The sequence below is a fragment of the Callorhinus ursinus genome, unplaced genomic scaffold, assembly GCF_003265705.2.
Source record: "Callorhinus ursinus isolate GAN/ISIS: 27379988/994484 unplaced genomic scaffold, GSC_fseal_2.0 scaffold15, whole genome shotgun sequence".
NCBI classification, from domain to species: domain Eukaryota; kingdom Metazoa; phylum Chordata; class Mammalia; order Carnivora; family Otariidae; genus Callorhinus; species Callorhinus ursinus.
This window is the reverse complement of record NW_027397077.1, coordinates 9,046,623-9,061,662: the sequence shown is the minus strand read 5'-3', so window position 1 is coordinate 9,061,662 and position 15,040 is coordinate 9,046,623. Positions and strand designations below refer to the sequence as shown.

Here is a 15,040-nt window from a genome sequence, read left to right as displayed (position 1 = left end):
GCTAGGCAGGGAGCCTACTACTCCCTCTGCCTCTGCCTCTGCCTCTCTCTCTGATTCTCATGAATAAATAAATAAAACATTTAAAAACAAAAACTGTATGTTTACATACACGACTATAAAAGCAGTGTGGAGAACTGCTGTGTGCTGAACCAGGTGTTTATCTCTGGGGTTGGATCACAGAAGATTGCCTTTAAGTTTTACATGCTCTAATGTTTGAATCGTTGCCCACAGATATAGTTCTTTTATCTAGTCAAAAAAGATAAAGCTTTTAAATTGTTAATATAAAAATTGGAAAAAATCGACTTCTTCGTGTCTTAGGAAAGAAATACATTTTAGTGTCCTAATAGTGTTACAAGAGAAAGGGAGCTTGGGAAAAAACATGATATTTTTTACATTTCACCAGTATGCCTGGGAATCATAGAGAAATTAATTTTGAAAGAATAAGAAATACCAGTGGAAGCGAACATGAGAATTAACGCAGATTTCTTATTAGAATTCATAAGTCTCCAGGGTCCTCTCTGTGCACACGTTTTGTTTTGTTTTGTTTTTGTCTCTTTATTTTAATACTGCCTGGCTGAAACAAGTCATTCCTGGAACTTTTTAAAAGAATACCTTCAGCAGGTAGAGCATGCAGCTCTCATTCTCAAGGCAGAGAGATTACTTTAAAAAAAAAGAACTTCAGAACAGAATCCATTCCTAAAAGAAAAAGTTACTCTTTTTTTTTTAAGATTTTATTATTTGACACAGAGAGAGAGAGAGAGAGAGTGTGCACGCACACAAGCTGGGGGAGCAGAGGGAGAGGGAGAAGCAGATGCCCCGCTGAGCAGGGAGCCCAATGTGAGGCTCAGTCCCAGGACCCCGGGATCATGACCTGAGCCAAAGGCAGATGCTTAAACAACTGAGCCACCCAGGCACCCAGAAAAAGTTATTCTTAATTTCAGGGGCTACTTTATAGCTCCCATTCCTACAGTTTCCCCTCACCCATTATATGTGTGACCTCGCTTATTCTTAAGGATTTTCCAGGAGACCATTTATATATCACATTTGAAGTCAGAAAGATCAAAACAAATTGTTTGGACCTTCTGAAGGAGATTTTTCTTTTTTTCGGTTTGAAGTTTCAGATATTCTCAGGGAGATGCAGTAGAAAATATTGGGTTCTGGAGTTGCCTCAGCTTTTATGTGTTTTGGAGTTAATATGTTTAAAACACCTCATGCTGTGCCCACTTTCTGCATCAGATCAGAACTGTCTTTTTTTCTTTTTTTTTTTAAGATTTTCTTCATTTATTTGAGAGCACTCGGAAGAGCAGGGGGAGGGACAGGCTGAGGGAGAAGCAGACTCCCCGATGAGCACAGAATCCAACACGAAGCTCCATCTCAGGACCCTGAGATCATGACCTAAGCCGAAGGCAGACCCTTAGCTGACTGAGCCACCCAGGCACCCCTTTTTCTTTTACTTTCTTTCTTTTTTTTTTTTTTTGCCCAAACTATAAAACAACAATAACGAATGGGTGTTCAAGTGCTTTTCATAAGTCAGGCATTGTTCTGTACATTTAACTGGAGTGTGTCATTGGAGCTTCTTCCTAAAGCGCCATCTGATGGGTGCACTGCCTTCATTTTACAGATGACCTAAGAGGTCAGGTAATTTGCCCAGTGTCACAGCAGCCAGGAGGTGACACACCTTGTAATTTATTCAGAAACAGAGTGTATGTGTTTATGTCACAGAGGCTGTACTATTCCTTTCCATTCCAGAATAAATCAAAATGATAACAATTTTATTTTTTTTAATTATCATTTAAAACCATCAGTTGTTAATGTTAAGAAATTGAGAGATCAGTAAATGTAATGAAGAGGAAGCTTGTGCAGAATTTGCTCCTTATCCTCCATAGCCGTGTGTGAGTGAGGCTGCTCCTGAATGCTGATGTATCCTCTGCAGTGCTTCTCTCCCCCACCTCCCCCGAAGGCTGCGGGAATGGGGTGTGTGTTGGGGGTAACAGTTTATGAAACTTAAGTATAAATTTAAAATAAGAACAATATTTAATAAGACTTAGTTTGGTTTCAGTACCCCAATCTTGTCTCTGATCTTCATCAAAACTTCTGTTTATGGTGATTTTTTATTTTAAGTTAATATGAAGGAAAGTCAGCTTTTTCTTAACCTCCTCTGTCTACTCCTTGATTGTCAGCTGCCTATCTTCAACCAGTTTCCTTTACCACAGGAGAAAGAAGATGTCCCTGTGGAAATGTCAAATGGTGAACCAGGTTGCCACTACTTTGAGCAGCTCCGTTATAATGACATGTGGCTAAAGGTTGGCGATTGTGTCTTCATCAAGTCCCATGGCCTGGTGCGCCCTCGCGTGGGCAGGTGGGTGTACTGAAGCAGGGAGGATGCAGTTGGGTCTGAGAGATTTGGAGCAGGTAGAAATTCATCACTCTTTAGGATGAAGTCAAAAGTCGTCATCATCCCCCCCCCACAATCCTGTAACTTCCCCAGCTTCCTCACACATACTTGCCCTGCTTTGGTCTCTAGCCACACTTCCTTCTTTAAATCCTTCCTGTGAACTTTTCTTTTCTTCTCCTACCATTTACTGAATTCTCAACCCAGAAATCTCCCTGCCTACCTCACATGATGAACTCCTCTAGCTTAAATTTGAGATAGCACTTCCTTAAGGAAGCCTTTCCTGGCCCCTGCAGACTGGATTAGGTCTCTTCATTACTCTCAGAGCACATATCAGGTTATTTTACTGTTGGGTTTCCAGACTGGACTGCAAATGCCCTGAGAGTAGGGACCCTGTCCTTTTGCTTACTTTTGTATTCCCTGCTCCAAGCACGATGCATGAAACATGGTAAGGGCTCAGATATTTGTTGAACGAGTACATGAATGAAAGTATGGTTGCATGGCGTAAAACGGCAGTGAAGGAGTCAGGTGTGGGACTGGGCAGTAGAGGATGGTGATTAAGAGTTGTGGGTCTTGGTGTGAGTTCCAGCCCTGCTAGCTGCATGTCCTTAGGCAAATGATTGACTTTTCTGAGCTCCAGTTTCCTCATTCCATTTTTTCTTCATTCAGTAATCATTTATTACAAACTTAGTATTTGCCAGGCAGTGAGGATACATTAGTGAATAAAACAGACAAATATCCTTAGTCCCATGGATCTTTGTTGCAGTGGGAAGACAAACAATAAACATTGTGAATAAGTAAAGGGTACAGAACATTAGGTCATGATATGTGCTGTGAAAAAAAAGAGTATGGGGAATCAGGAGTGCACAAAGTGAGGAGGTGCAGAAGTTTAAATAGGGTGGTGTATATAGGCCTCACTGAGAGCTGATAGTTGAGCTAACACTTGAAGAAACTGAGGGAGTGAGGATTGTGAATATTCAGAGAGAAAGCTTTCCAGGAAGCGAGAACAGCCAGTATGAAGACCTGAGAGAGAAGTGTGCCTGGCCTGTCCAGATTTGGATGGTTTGTTGCCGGGGGAGTGAGCAGTGCATTGAGTTAGACAGGTCATGAGGGCCACAGCACACAGTGCCACTCTGGTGGACCTCAGGGACCGTTGTCAACGTGTGGGCTTTTACTGAATTAAAGGGAGTACCACTGGATTCTTTATTTATTTTAAAGATTTTATTTTTGTATTTGAGAGAGAGAGCACAAGCAGGGGGAGAGGCAGGCAGAGGGAGAAGCAGACTCCCTGCTGAGCAGGGAGCCCAGTGGGGGACTCGATCCCAGGACCCTGGGATCAGGACCTGAGCCAAAGGCAGACGCTTAACCGACTGAGCCACCCAGGTGCCCCCATTGGATTCTTTCAGACATAGATGTGACATCTGAATTAGTTCTTAGCCCGATGGCTCTGCCTTCTGATTGCTGAGAATAGACTAAAGGGTCGGGGCGCTTGGGTGGCTCAGTCAGTTAAGCATTTGCCTTCAGCTCAGGTCATGATCCCAGGGTCCTGGGATCCAGCCCCGCATCAGGCTCCTTGCTCAGTGGGGAGCCTGCTTCTCTCTCTCCCTCTGCCACTCCCCCTGCTTGTGCGCGCTCTCGCTCTCTCTCTCTCTCTCTCTCTCTCTCTCTCTCTCTGACAAATAAATAAAATCTTTAAAAAAAGAAAAATAAGAGGGGCGCCTGGGTGGCTCAGTCATTAAGCGTCTGCCTTTGGCTCAGGCCATGATCCCAGGGTCCTGGGATCGAGCCCCACATCGGGCTCCCTGCTCGGCGGGAGGCCTGCTTCTCCCTCTCTCACTCCCCCTGCTTGTGTTCCCTCTCTCGCTGTGTCTCTCTCTGTCAAATAAATCAAAAAAATCTTTAAAAAAAAGGAAAAGGGTCAAAGAGAAGCAAGGAGATCTGCTAGGAGGCTATTGCAATAATCCAGGCAACAGTGATTGCTGGCTCAGGCCAGCAGTCAGATCCTGTTGTGAAAGGTTGAATTAATAGGATTCCTGATAAATGGGATGTGGGGTCCGAGAGAGAGAGAGAGAAAGGGGGCGGGGGGGAGTCAAGGGTGACTTCTGTGTGTTGGCCTAAGGAACTGAAAGGGTGGAGTTACCATGAACTGAGATGAGGATGTTGCTTCATGTCAGGAACCACAAGACAATGGGGACATTAATAATCCCAACTTGCTGGGGGTGGTTATGAAGAATTGTGTAATACCTGACACAGAGCAGTCAGATATGCATTTTTATTTTTGTCTAGGGAGATAGTATCTGACTCTCATCAGATTCTCAATGGGTGAAGGGCTATTTATTATATCTTGACACTCAAAAAAAGTCATGAACCATTGCCTTAAAGGAATATCTGTGACTCATGTGAGCTGACCCCAAATATGGATGGTTTGTTTATTCGGCTGAGTCTGATGACAGATGCTTAGTTTTGTTTTTTGTTTTCATCATGAGCATTTCAGGAAAAAAAAAAAAACCTGGAGGTTAGCTGAAACCATTAAGTCATATGCCTTGGTATTGTGTATTTTTTCCCTCAGATGAATAGCCAGTGTCTGTCTCCCTTTCCAGATGTCTTCTCCTGTGCTCAAAGGGGGGAAAAGTCAGGGAAATGGTCTTATTGTCAAAATAGTCAACAAAACTCCTCTAAGTAGTAAATATCATAAAGGTTTTGGTTAACAGAATTTCTGATAGATTAATCCTTCAAGAATGAAACTGATCAGAATTCTATTGTAATGGAATTTCTCCATTTTTCCCCCAAGAATTGAAAAGGTATGGGTCCGAGATGGAGCTGCATATTTTTATGGCCCCATCTTCATTCACCCAGAAGAGACGGAACATGAGCCCACAAAAATGTTCTACAAAAAAGAAGTGTTTCTGAGTAATCTGGAAGAAACCTGCCCCATGACATGTATTCTGGGTATGTATTTTTGCCTTTTCATTTAATCACATCCATTCTACAACAATTGATTGAATACTCCCTGTGTTAGGCACTGTTCTAGGTGCTAGGTATACAGCAATCAACAGACCACAATGTCTGCTGTCTTAGAGACTTAACAACGGGCCAGAGGTTGGGGAGTCAGTAAATAAAGTCTGTAGGACACCAGGTAGTAATTAGAGCTATGAATAAGAGTAAGGCAGAGAAAGAGGACAGAGGGTAATGTTGAGGGGAGGTCTTGTTTTAGGTAATGTGGTCACCAAAAGCCTTTCCGATAGGTTACGTTAGCCCTGAAGGCAGTGAGGAGGAAAACCATCCGAATACAGGCATGCCCCGTTTTCTTGCTTTATTGCACTTCACAGATGCTGTTTTTTACAAATTGAAGGTTTGGCAGTCCTGTGTCAAGCAAGTCTGTTGGTGCCATTTTTCCAGCAGCATTTGCTCACTCATGTCTCTGTCACATTTTGGGTAATTCTCACAGTATTTCAGACTTTATTACTATTATATTTGAGATGCTGCAATCTCACGATAAAACTTTGATAGCTGAGGAATTGCTTTTTATGGGTGAGCAAAGACAGTGGTTTCTTGGTAAGGAATCTACTCATGGTAAAATTGCTATGAAGGTTGTTAAAATGACAACAGAGATTTCAAGTATCACGTAAATTAGTTGTTAAAGCACCAGCAGGATTTGAGAGGATTGACTCCCAAGTTTGAAAGAAGTTCAACTATGGGTAAAATGCCATCCAAACAGCATCACATAACTACAGAGAAACCATTTGTGAAAGGAAGAGTCAATCGATGTTGCAAACTTCACTGCTGTCTTATTTTAAGAAATTGCCACAGCCACCCCAACCTTTAGCAACCACCATCCTCATCAGTCAGTAGCCATCATCATCCAGACAAGACCCTCCACCAGCAAAAAGATGGGGACACCTGGCTGGCTCAGTCAGTAGAACATATGACTCTTGATCTCAGGGTTTTGAGTTCAGGCCCTAGTTGGATGTAGTGTTCACTTAAAAAAAAAAAAAAAAAATTACAACTTACTGGAAGCTCAGATGATGGTTAGCATTTTTTAGCAATAAAAAGTTTTTTAACTGTAGTACGTACATTGTTTTTTAGACATAATGCTATTGCACACTTAATGGACTACAGTATAGTGTAAACATAACTTTTATATATAGTGGGAAACCAAACAATCATTTGACTTACTTTGTTATGATACTCACTTTATTGAGGTGATCAGGAACTGAACCCACAGTATCTCCAAAGTATACCCGGATCTGAGATTTTACTCCTTTTACACACAGCAAATGTGAAATGCAAAGCCCTTAAGGCATAGTATCTGGGCATGTTTGAGACACAGGAAGAGAGCTGGTGGCTGGGCAAACAGTCACAGTAGGTCTGCTAGACTGTGCTGAGATTGAGTTTGGAGCAGATAGGAAGCCCTGGTTGTGAGTAGAGAGGTGGTGTGAGCCAGCATATGTACTGGAGGAATCACTGTGGCTGGAGTATGGAGGATATGTGAGAATAAGGTAGGAAGCAGGGGGAGGAGTTAAAAGACTTCTACAGTTTCCTTTGTACTCTTAACCCTAGTAATGTTATTGTCCCTGATCCAGAAATGTGCAGGGCACATGTTATGGTTTCTGTTCAGTCATCCTCCTGAGTGTTCACATGCACTCTGCTTCTCAAATGTAGTTATATGCATCACAGACTGTCATTGCTTTCAGCTGTTGTGTTTCTTCTTGCCCTGAATTAGTGCTACAACTTACTTGCAAACCAGCTATTCTTCCCATCTTTTGGAATAGTTTTCCAAAATGTTACTAGGTACAAGCTTTATAATGATTACACGTGGTTATAAAGAAGCAGCCACCATGCTTATGGCTAAGAGGAAATAAGTATTTTACACTTAGACTTTATTTAATCACTAAGTTGACCTACATTGTTCTGGTGCTTTGAATTTTTTCAGAATTAGATATGGTAAATGTGTTCCCTCTCTCGTTGTGTCTCTCTCTGAATGGCTGATAGTTCAACACGTTTTCCTCTTTGTAACGTGGTGCACCCTGGGGAGAGGGAGCAAAGGCTCGTGAGGTTAAGTCCTTCTTTAGTTTCTGCAGCAGAGACTATCTTCCTTTTAACTCATGATCCAGACTAAAGAAGTGCCCTAAAGCCTTAATCCCTAGGGTAAACCCAGCCACAAGACTCAAAGGGAGCATAGCAAAGGTGAGACTGAATTCTCCTTTGTTAGGGTGACCATATCATTTATTGCTTTTTTTTTTCTTAATGGTTACCCTGGGAATTTCATCTTAAATTTGTGGCAGTCTAGTTTGAATCAATACTGCCTTAGCTGCTGCTTTTTTTTAAGATTTTATTTATTTATTTGAGGGAGAGCATGAGACGGGGGAGGGTAGAGGGAGAAGCAGACTCCCTGCTGAGGAGGGAGCCCAATGAGGGATTTGATCCTGGGACTCCAGGATCATAACCTGAGTCAAAGGCAATCACTCAACCAACTGAGCCACCCAGGCGCCCTGCCTTAGCTTATATTGTATATTAAACTCTGTTTCTCTAGAGCACCATCCCTCCCCCTTTGTGTTATTGTCAGAAATCATATCTTTATACTGTGTGTGCCCTCACTGACATGAATTTCTAATTATCGCTTTATGCATTTGTCTTTAAAATCATATAGGAGGGAAAAAAGGAGAATTAGAAACTGGAAATACAATATTGGCTTTTATATTTACATATGTGGTTACCTTTATTGGTGTTTTTTGATTTTTTTGTATGGCTTCACATCATTATCTGATGTCCTTTCATTTCAGCCTGAAAGACTCCCTTTAGTATTTCTTGTAGAACAGATCAACTAACAACAGACTCTCTTGTCTTTTGTTTATCTAGAAGTGTCTTGATTCCTCTATATTTGAAGGGTAATTTTGCTATTTTGCTATATAGAATGCTCCATTGACAGTTTTTTCTGTCATGCCTTCCATCAAATTTAGGGAGTTTTTTGTCTTCACGTATTCTTTCTTCTCCTTTCTCTCCTCCATCTGAGAGTCCCGTTAGGCCTGTGTTGGTGTGCGTAATGGTGTGTCACAGGTTTCGCAGACTGCTCGTGTTTATTCTTTCTTCTTTCTGTTCCTCAGACTGATCATTTCAGTTGGCTTGTCTACGAGTTCACAGGTTCTTCTGCCTGTTCAAATCTTCTAATGAAGATTTTCATTTTAGCTGTTATACTTTTCAGCTCCAGCATTTTTTTTCTTTTTTTTTTTTTAAGATTTTATTCATCTGAGAGAGAGTGCACACAAACATGGGGGGAGGGGCAGAGGGAGAGATAGAAGCAGACTCCCCACTGAACAGAGAGCCTGATGGTGGCTCAACCCCAGGTCTCTGGGATCATGACCTGAGCCGAAGGCAGACGCTTAACCTACTGAGCCACCCAGGCGCCCTTCAGCTCCAGCATTTCTATTTAGGCTTTCCAGTTCTTGTCTCATTCTTGATAATCTCTATTTGGTGAGTCAGCATTCTGATTTCCTTTAGTTGTTTGTCCGTGGTTTGCTTTAGCTCTCTGAGCATATTTAAGACAGTTGATGTAAAGTGTTTGGGCTTTTCCTGGGATGGTTTCTGTTCATTTCTTTTTATCCTGTGAGTGGGCCATACTTTCCTGTTTCTTTGCATGGCCTCATAATTTCTTATGAAAACTGGGTATTTTGAATATCATAATGTGATACCTCTGGAAATTGGATTCTCCCCTTTCCTCAGGTTTTATTCTTATAGCTTATTGGGGGGTCATAGTTGCTCATTTAATGACTTTTCTAAACTAGTTTTTTAAACTGTGTTTGCTGAGGCACCTGGGTGGCTCAGTCGTTAAGCATCTGCCTTTGGCTCAGGTCATGGTCCCAGGGTCCTGGGATCGAGCCCCGCATCGGGCTCCCTGCTCAGCGGGAAGCCTGCTTCTCCCTCCCCCACTCCCCCTGTTTGTGTTCCCTCTCTCACTGTGTCTCTCTCTGTCAAATAAGTAAATAAATAAAATTAAAAAAGTAAATAAACTGTGTTTGCTGTTGTGTGTGGTCACTGAAGTCTCTGATCTGTTAGCTTTGTGGTCAGCTACTGATTTAATAGAGATTTTCTTAAATGCTTGGATAAAAAAAAAAAATTTCCCGGTCTCTGCAGCTCGAGGCTGTGTCTGTGTTGGAACACACTTTCATCACTCAGCCTGAAGTTTACAACTCTGCCTTTTCCTTTGCTTCCTGTTTGCACAGGGCTTGACAGTCAGCCAGAGGTGAGAGTTTAGGGCTTTCAGGTCTTTTCTGAGCATGCGTCCTGCCCATGGCATGTGCATGGCTTTCTAGATTCCCCGGGATATGTGGAAGCTTTCCAAAACTCTTATTCCCCAAAGTATCTCACTGCCCAGCTTTTTCTGCCAGGCTTTTCCACATTTATACTGTTTGCCCCAACTGATAACCTTTGTTCCAGCTGGCACCATCTGGTTCATTTGCCTTCAGGTGTTTTCAGCAGAAGTATCATAGCCACTTTCCTGCCATCATGAGACTGCAAGTTAGGTGGAATAAAGGCAAACCCTTCGCGTTCGTCCCTGAGGAAGCCAGCCGTGTTGGTCAAAACAGGCAACCAAATTCTTTGAGAACAAGGACTGCTCTGCTCCCTCCGGCACCAGAAACTCCCACCAGGAGTGCGGGCTGTCATCTTCCTGACTGCTGCTGAGCCAGAGGGGGGTGAGGGGGTGGGGCAAGGGTAAGTTAAAATGCCACAAAGCTCACCTGCCCACTTGGCAGTCACTTTTTTTCTTGATTAAGCATTCACGTAGTTGTTTGGCTGTTTTCCAGAGTTCCAGTAATGTTGATTCTGACAGTTTCTGCTGGCTTTTCTCATTGTTTCTGTGAGAGCATGGCTCTTGGCTCTCCCTACTTCACCGTTTTCACCGACATCATTTGGAGTAATTCCTTTTTATAGATACCTATGAGAATGTGTTGCACTCTGTAGTTTATAAACTACATATCCAGGATCTCGTTTATTTTTCACCATGACCCTGGACAACAGATGCTGTCATTCTCAGAAAAGTGAAGTTAATAACTAATACATTGAACCAAAACTAAAACCTAGGTCTTCTCGCTTCTGCTTCTGTACTGGCGTTTGGATTTTTGGTTTACAGCCAGCTGGAACACTTTTGAGAGTGAAAAGAGGTGCCAGTATTATTAAGCAGGACACCAGCCATACAGTGAGATGCATGGTTACTTCATCTTGAGATAAACCCCAAAAGGAAATGCCTCTAGTGGTCACAAAATGGGATTTCAGCCCAGCTTGTGCATTTCAGTATCCACCCACTAAGGAAGAAAAAGTGTTTTTGTTATGTTTTATATTGACTTTCAAATGCAGGGAGGCAGATTTTTTTTTTAAATTAATTTGTTTCTGTAGAGAGTAATAATTTGAAGTGTTTAAGCTTTAGAAGATTTATAATTTTATTGTGTTAACTATACACAGTGTTGAATGTAAATCTCATCTTTGTCTCCCTGAAACAAAAGTTTTAAAGGTAATTAGCTGTGGTAAAACATTTTCCTCTTCTGTAATATAGACCTGATGGGGGCATACTTCACTTAGGAGACAGTCCTGTTTTGCTATAACAGCAAAATGCTTTTTGTTCATTGCCTTCAGCAACCTATATGGTAATCAAACAGCCACAGAAAAGTTGCTTTTGGGAATGAACAGGGCCACATATGACAGAAACTGCCTCCATCCTTAGGCACTTGGATCATAAAATTCCCAGGAACCTGAGTTCCTGAAACATGCCAATTCCCAATTTATTTGCTAGTTCTGTTTTCTTCATAATAGTTTTTTTTAATGCTACATTAATTGAAAAACTCTTCTTAGTAAGGGAAGAATAAAAGGCTTTTATTTATTTTTTTTAAAGATTTATTTATTTTAGGGGCGCCTGGGTGGCTCAGACGGTTGATTAAGGGTCTGCCTTTGGCTCAGGTAATGATCCCAAGACCCTGGGATCAAGCCCCACGTCAGGCTCTCTGCCCAGTGGAGAGTTTGCTTCTCACTCTCCCTCTGCCCCTCCCCCTGCTCGTTCTCTCTCTCTCTCTCTCTCTCTTTCAAATAAATAAAGTCTTTTTTTAAAAAAGTAAGGATTGGGACGCCTGGGTGGCTCAGTCGGTTAAGCTGCTGCCTTCGGCCCAGGTCATGATCCCAGAGTCCTGGGATCGAGTCCCACATGGGGCTCCTTGCTCAGCAGGGAACCTGCTTCTCCCTCTCTCTCCCTCTGCTTGTGCTCTCTCTGTCAAATAAATAAAAATCTTAAAAAAAAAAAAAAAGACTAACGACGTAATGTATAAAAAAAGATTTATTTATTAGAGAGTGCATGGGGCAGGGGGAGGAGACAGAAGAAGATGGAAAGAGAAAATCTCCAGCAGACTCCCCGCTGAGCAAGGAGCCCATGACCCCGAGACCATGACCCGAGCAGAAATCAAGAGTCCAATGCTCAACCGACTGAGCCACCCAGGTCCTCCAGAATAAAAGGCTTTTATTTTTTTTTTTAAGATTTTATTTATTTATTTTAGAGCAAGCATGAGCAGGGGAAGGGGGAGAGGGAGAGAGAGAATCTCAAGCAGACTCCCCACTGAGCATGGAGCCCGACACAGGACTCCATCCCAGGACCCCAAGATCATGACCTGAGCCAAGATCAAGAGTCAGCTGTTCAACTGAGTGAGCCCCCCAGCCGCCCCTCCAGAATAAAAGGCTTTTAAAGATTAGAAAGGAAAAATAAAATCAGGTTTTTCAAAGACATTATTAGGTACATATAAAATCCAAAAGGTATTTGGATAAACTATTAGAATTAATAAATGGAAATATCAAGATTATATGTTTATTTATCATCAAAGAGCAATTAGAAAGTTGAATTTTAAAAACATGCCATTTACAATAAATACCTAGGAATAAATCTTTTAAAAAATGTAAGACTCCTACACACACACATACACAACAAAAAACCGTGTGAGTTGGGGTGCCTGAATGGCTCAGTCAGTTAAGTGTCCAACTCTTGATCTCAGCTCAGATCTTGATCTCAGAGTCATGAGTTCAAGTCCCACATTGGGCTCCACACTGGGCATGGCGCCTACTTAGGGAAAAAAAAAAAAACCCTATGAGAAAATGATTGAAAGGCATTAAAGAAGACCTAAATAAATGAAGTGATGCATTATGTTTATAGCTGGAAGACTCGGTATTTTTGAAGGAGTCACTTTTCTCCCTATTTGATATATCAGTTCATTATAGTTCCAGTCAGAGTCCAGCAGGTTCTTATTAATTTTGTATGCTTTATTAAATAAAAGCTTCCTGAGCTTTTACCTTTTCCATGTCTTGTGCGGGCCTGGTAGGAGCCCCAGGTCAGGACCCAGAGAGGCCACAACCAGGCCAGGGCTACTGAGTCAGTTTTACTCTTTAGCTGTGAGCGTAATTCTTACCCTTTCCAAATCTCTCTTTTTCCTTCTGTGAATTATGGAAAATGGTAACTATGCCTTCTCTGAATTGAAAAGCCTTTGGATTGTGTAAGTCAAGTGCTTGTGTGTAAATCTAAGGCAGTGGTAGTAATTACAGCTTTTTCAAGCTTCTGAAATGTTTCTGACCTGTTTTTACATGGTTTAGGTGTTTTGCATGTAAATGTTTAATAAATTATCAGCTATGAACACTCCTGTTAAGGAGTGCAAAATAAGGGGTGTCCATATCACTCTTATTTAACCATGTTGTGGAAGTACTAGTGAGCATAGTTAGAAATAAGTACTAGTCAGCATAGTTAGAGATAAGAAACAAAATCTACACTGAGGAAATTAAGAATGTGATAATTCAGGAGGATCAACTAGGAATTACTTCACACAATAAGAGAAGTAAGATGGTTGAGTACAACATGGATAACAAAGCAACTGCCATAAGAGAGTCATTAATAGGAGCACCTGGCTGGCTCAGTCAGTAGAATATCCGACTCTTGATCTTGGGATCGTGAGTTTGACCCCCGTTGGGTGTAGAGATCACTTAAATAAATAGCACTTTAAAAAATTCAATAATAATAAAAAGATAAAATACCTTGGGATAAATTTAAGAAGATATGTGCCCCATCTATTAAATGCTGTTCTAATGCATTTGTGTTTTTTTTTTTAAGATTTTTATTTATTTGTCAGAGGGAAAGAGCACAAGCAGGGGGAGGGTCAGGCAGAGGGAGAGGGAAAAGCAGACTCCCCGCCGAACAAGGACCCCAATGTGGGACTCGATTCCAGGACCCTGGGATCGTGACACAAGCCAAAGGCAAACGCCTAACGGACTGAGCTACCTAGGTGTCCCACTCTTAATGCATTTAAAAAGGAATGCTTGAACAAATTGAAAAACATACTGTGTACTTGAATAATAAGTCTCAACATCATAGAGTTTTCATTCTCCCTAAGTTAATCTTTAATGTGATCCTACGAGATGTACCAATGGGAATTTTCTTGTGAGGAAGTTGGGACTTAAACTGATTTTTTAAATAACGTCAAAGAGAAACAAAAATCAGGAAAATTCTGAAAAGCATAGTGAGGGGTGAGGGCCTGTCCTTACCAGATATTAAAACATTGTAACTTCATAATAATTAAAATTATTTGGGGTGCCTGGCCGGCTCAGTCAGTAGAGTATGGGACTCTTGATCTCAGGGTCATGAGTTCAAGCCCCACATTGGGCATGGAGCCTACTTTAAATTATTTTTTAAAATAATTAAAATTATTTATATGATATATCAGTAAACAGATTATTTGACTAGAATAGGAAGTTTAGCAGTTGACCCAAGTATAAACTAATTTATGATAAAGGTAGCATCCCAGATAAGTGGGAAAAGATGGATTTTTCTCTAAGAGGTATTTGGAAACAGCATAGACATTTGGAAAAAAATAAAATTGTAGTCATCCCTCACATCAACTTCAGAATAAATTCCCAGATAAATTACAGATTTAAATGAATATAAAATGAAACCGCAAAGATACCAAAAGAAATGATGGGAAAGAAGTTTTGATAAATTTTGACATAAAACCTAGAACTCATACGGAAAAAGATACATTGGACTGTTTAAAAGTTGAAAATGTTTGCATAACCAAAAAAGATATATGACAACTTTGGGGAAATATTTGCAATGTATATCATAGATCACATTTCCTTCGTATATGAAGAGCTTATATAAAGCAATTAGAAAAGATCGATATCAAACAGAAAAATAGGCCAAGGGTAAGCAGATAGAAGTTACTAGTGGTTCTTAAATGAAAATATGCCTGACTTTAGCCATTAAAGAGATACAAGTTAAAAGTACCCAGATGTTCTTTTTCTTTTTTTAAATTACCTACCAAATTGTCAAGATTCCAATGTTACTGGTTGACGAGAACATAGGGAAGTGGCATTTACCTACTTTGTGGTGGATTCATGAATGAACACGACCTCTGTGGAAGATAATTTGTTTATACCTATAATAAAAATTAAAGTGTACATTCCCTTGACCCAGCTTTTATACTTCTAGAAATTTATACCTCAAATAGACTCACACGTATGCAAATTGATAGATGTCTTAAATTGCTTATATCAGCATTGTTTTGTTTCAGTGGGAGAGCAAAAAATTGGAAACAACCTAAATATCCATCAATAGGGAACTAGTTTCAGTAAATA

General features: G+C 41.0%; 1 protein-coding gene across 18 annotated transcripts in view; it reads left to right on the top strand.

Moving 5' to 3' along the window:
• PBRM1 (polybromo 1) overlaps nt 1-15,040 on the top strand; it is a 113,217-nt gene that overhangs the window by 78,734 nt on the left and 19,443 nt on the right. For all 18 annotated transcript variants that reach the window (XM_073901328.1, XM_073901342.1, XM_073901325.1 and 15 more), the window contains 2 exons: nt 2,214-2,359; nt 5,184-5,341. In XM_073901328.1, the coding sequence (XP_073757429.1) occupies nt 2,214-2,359; nt 5,184-5,341 (304 nt within the window). The remainder of the gene's footprint in view (nt 1-2,213; nt 2,360-5,183; nt 5,342-15,040) is intronic.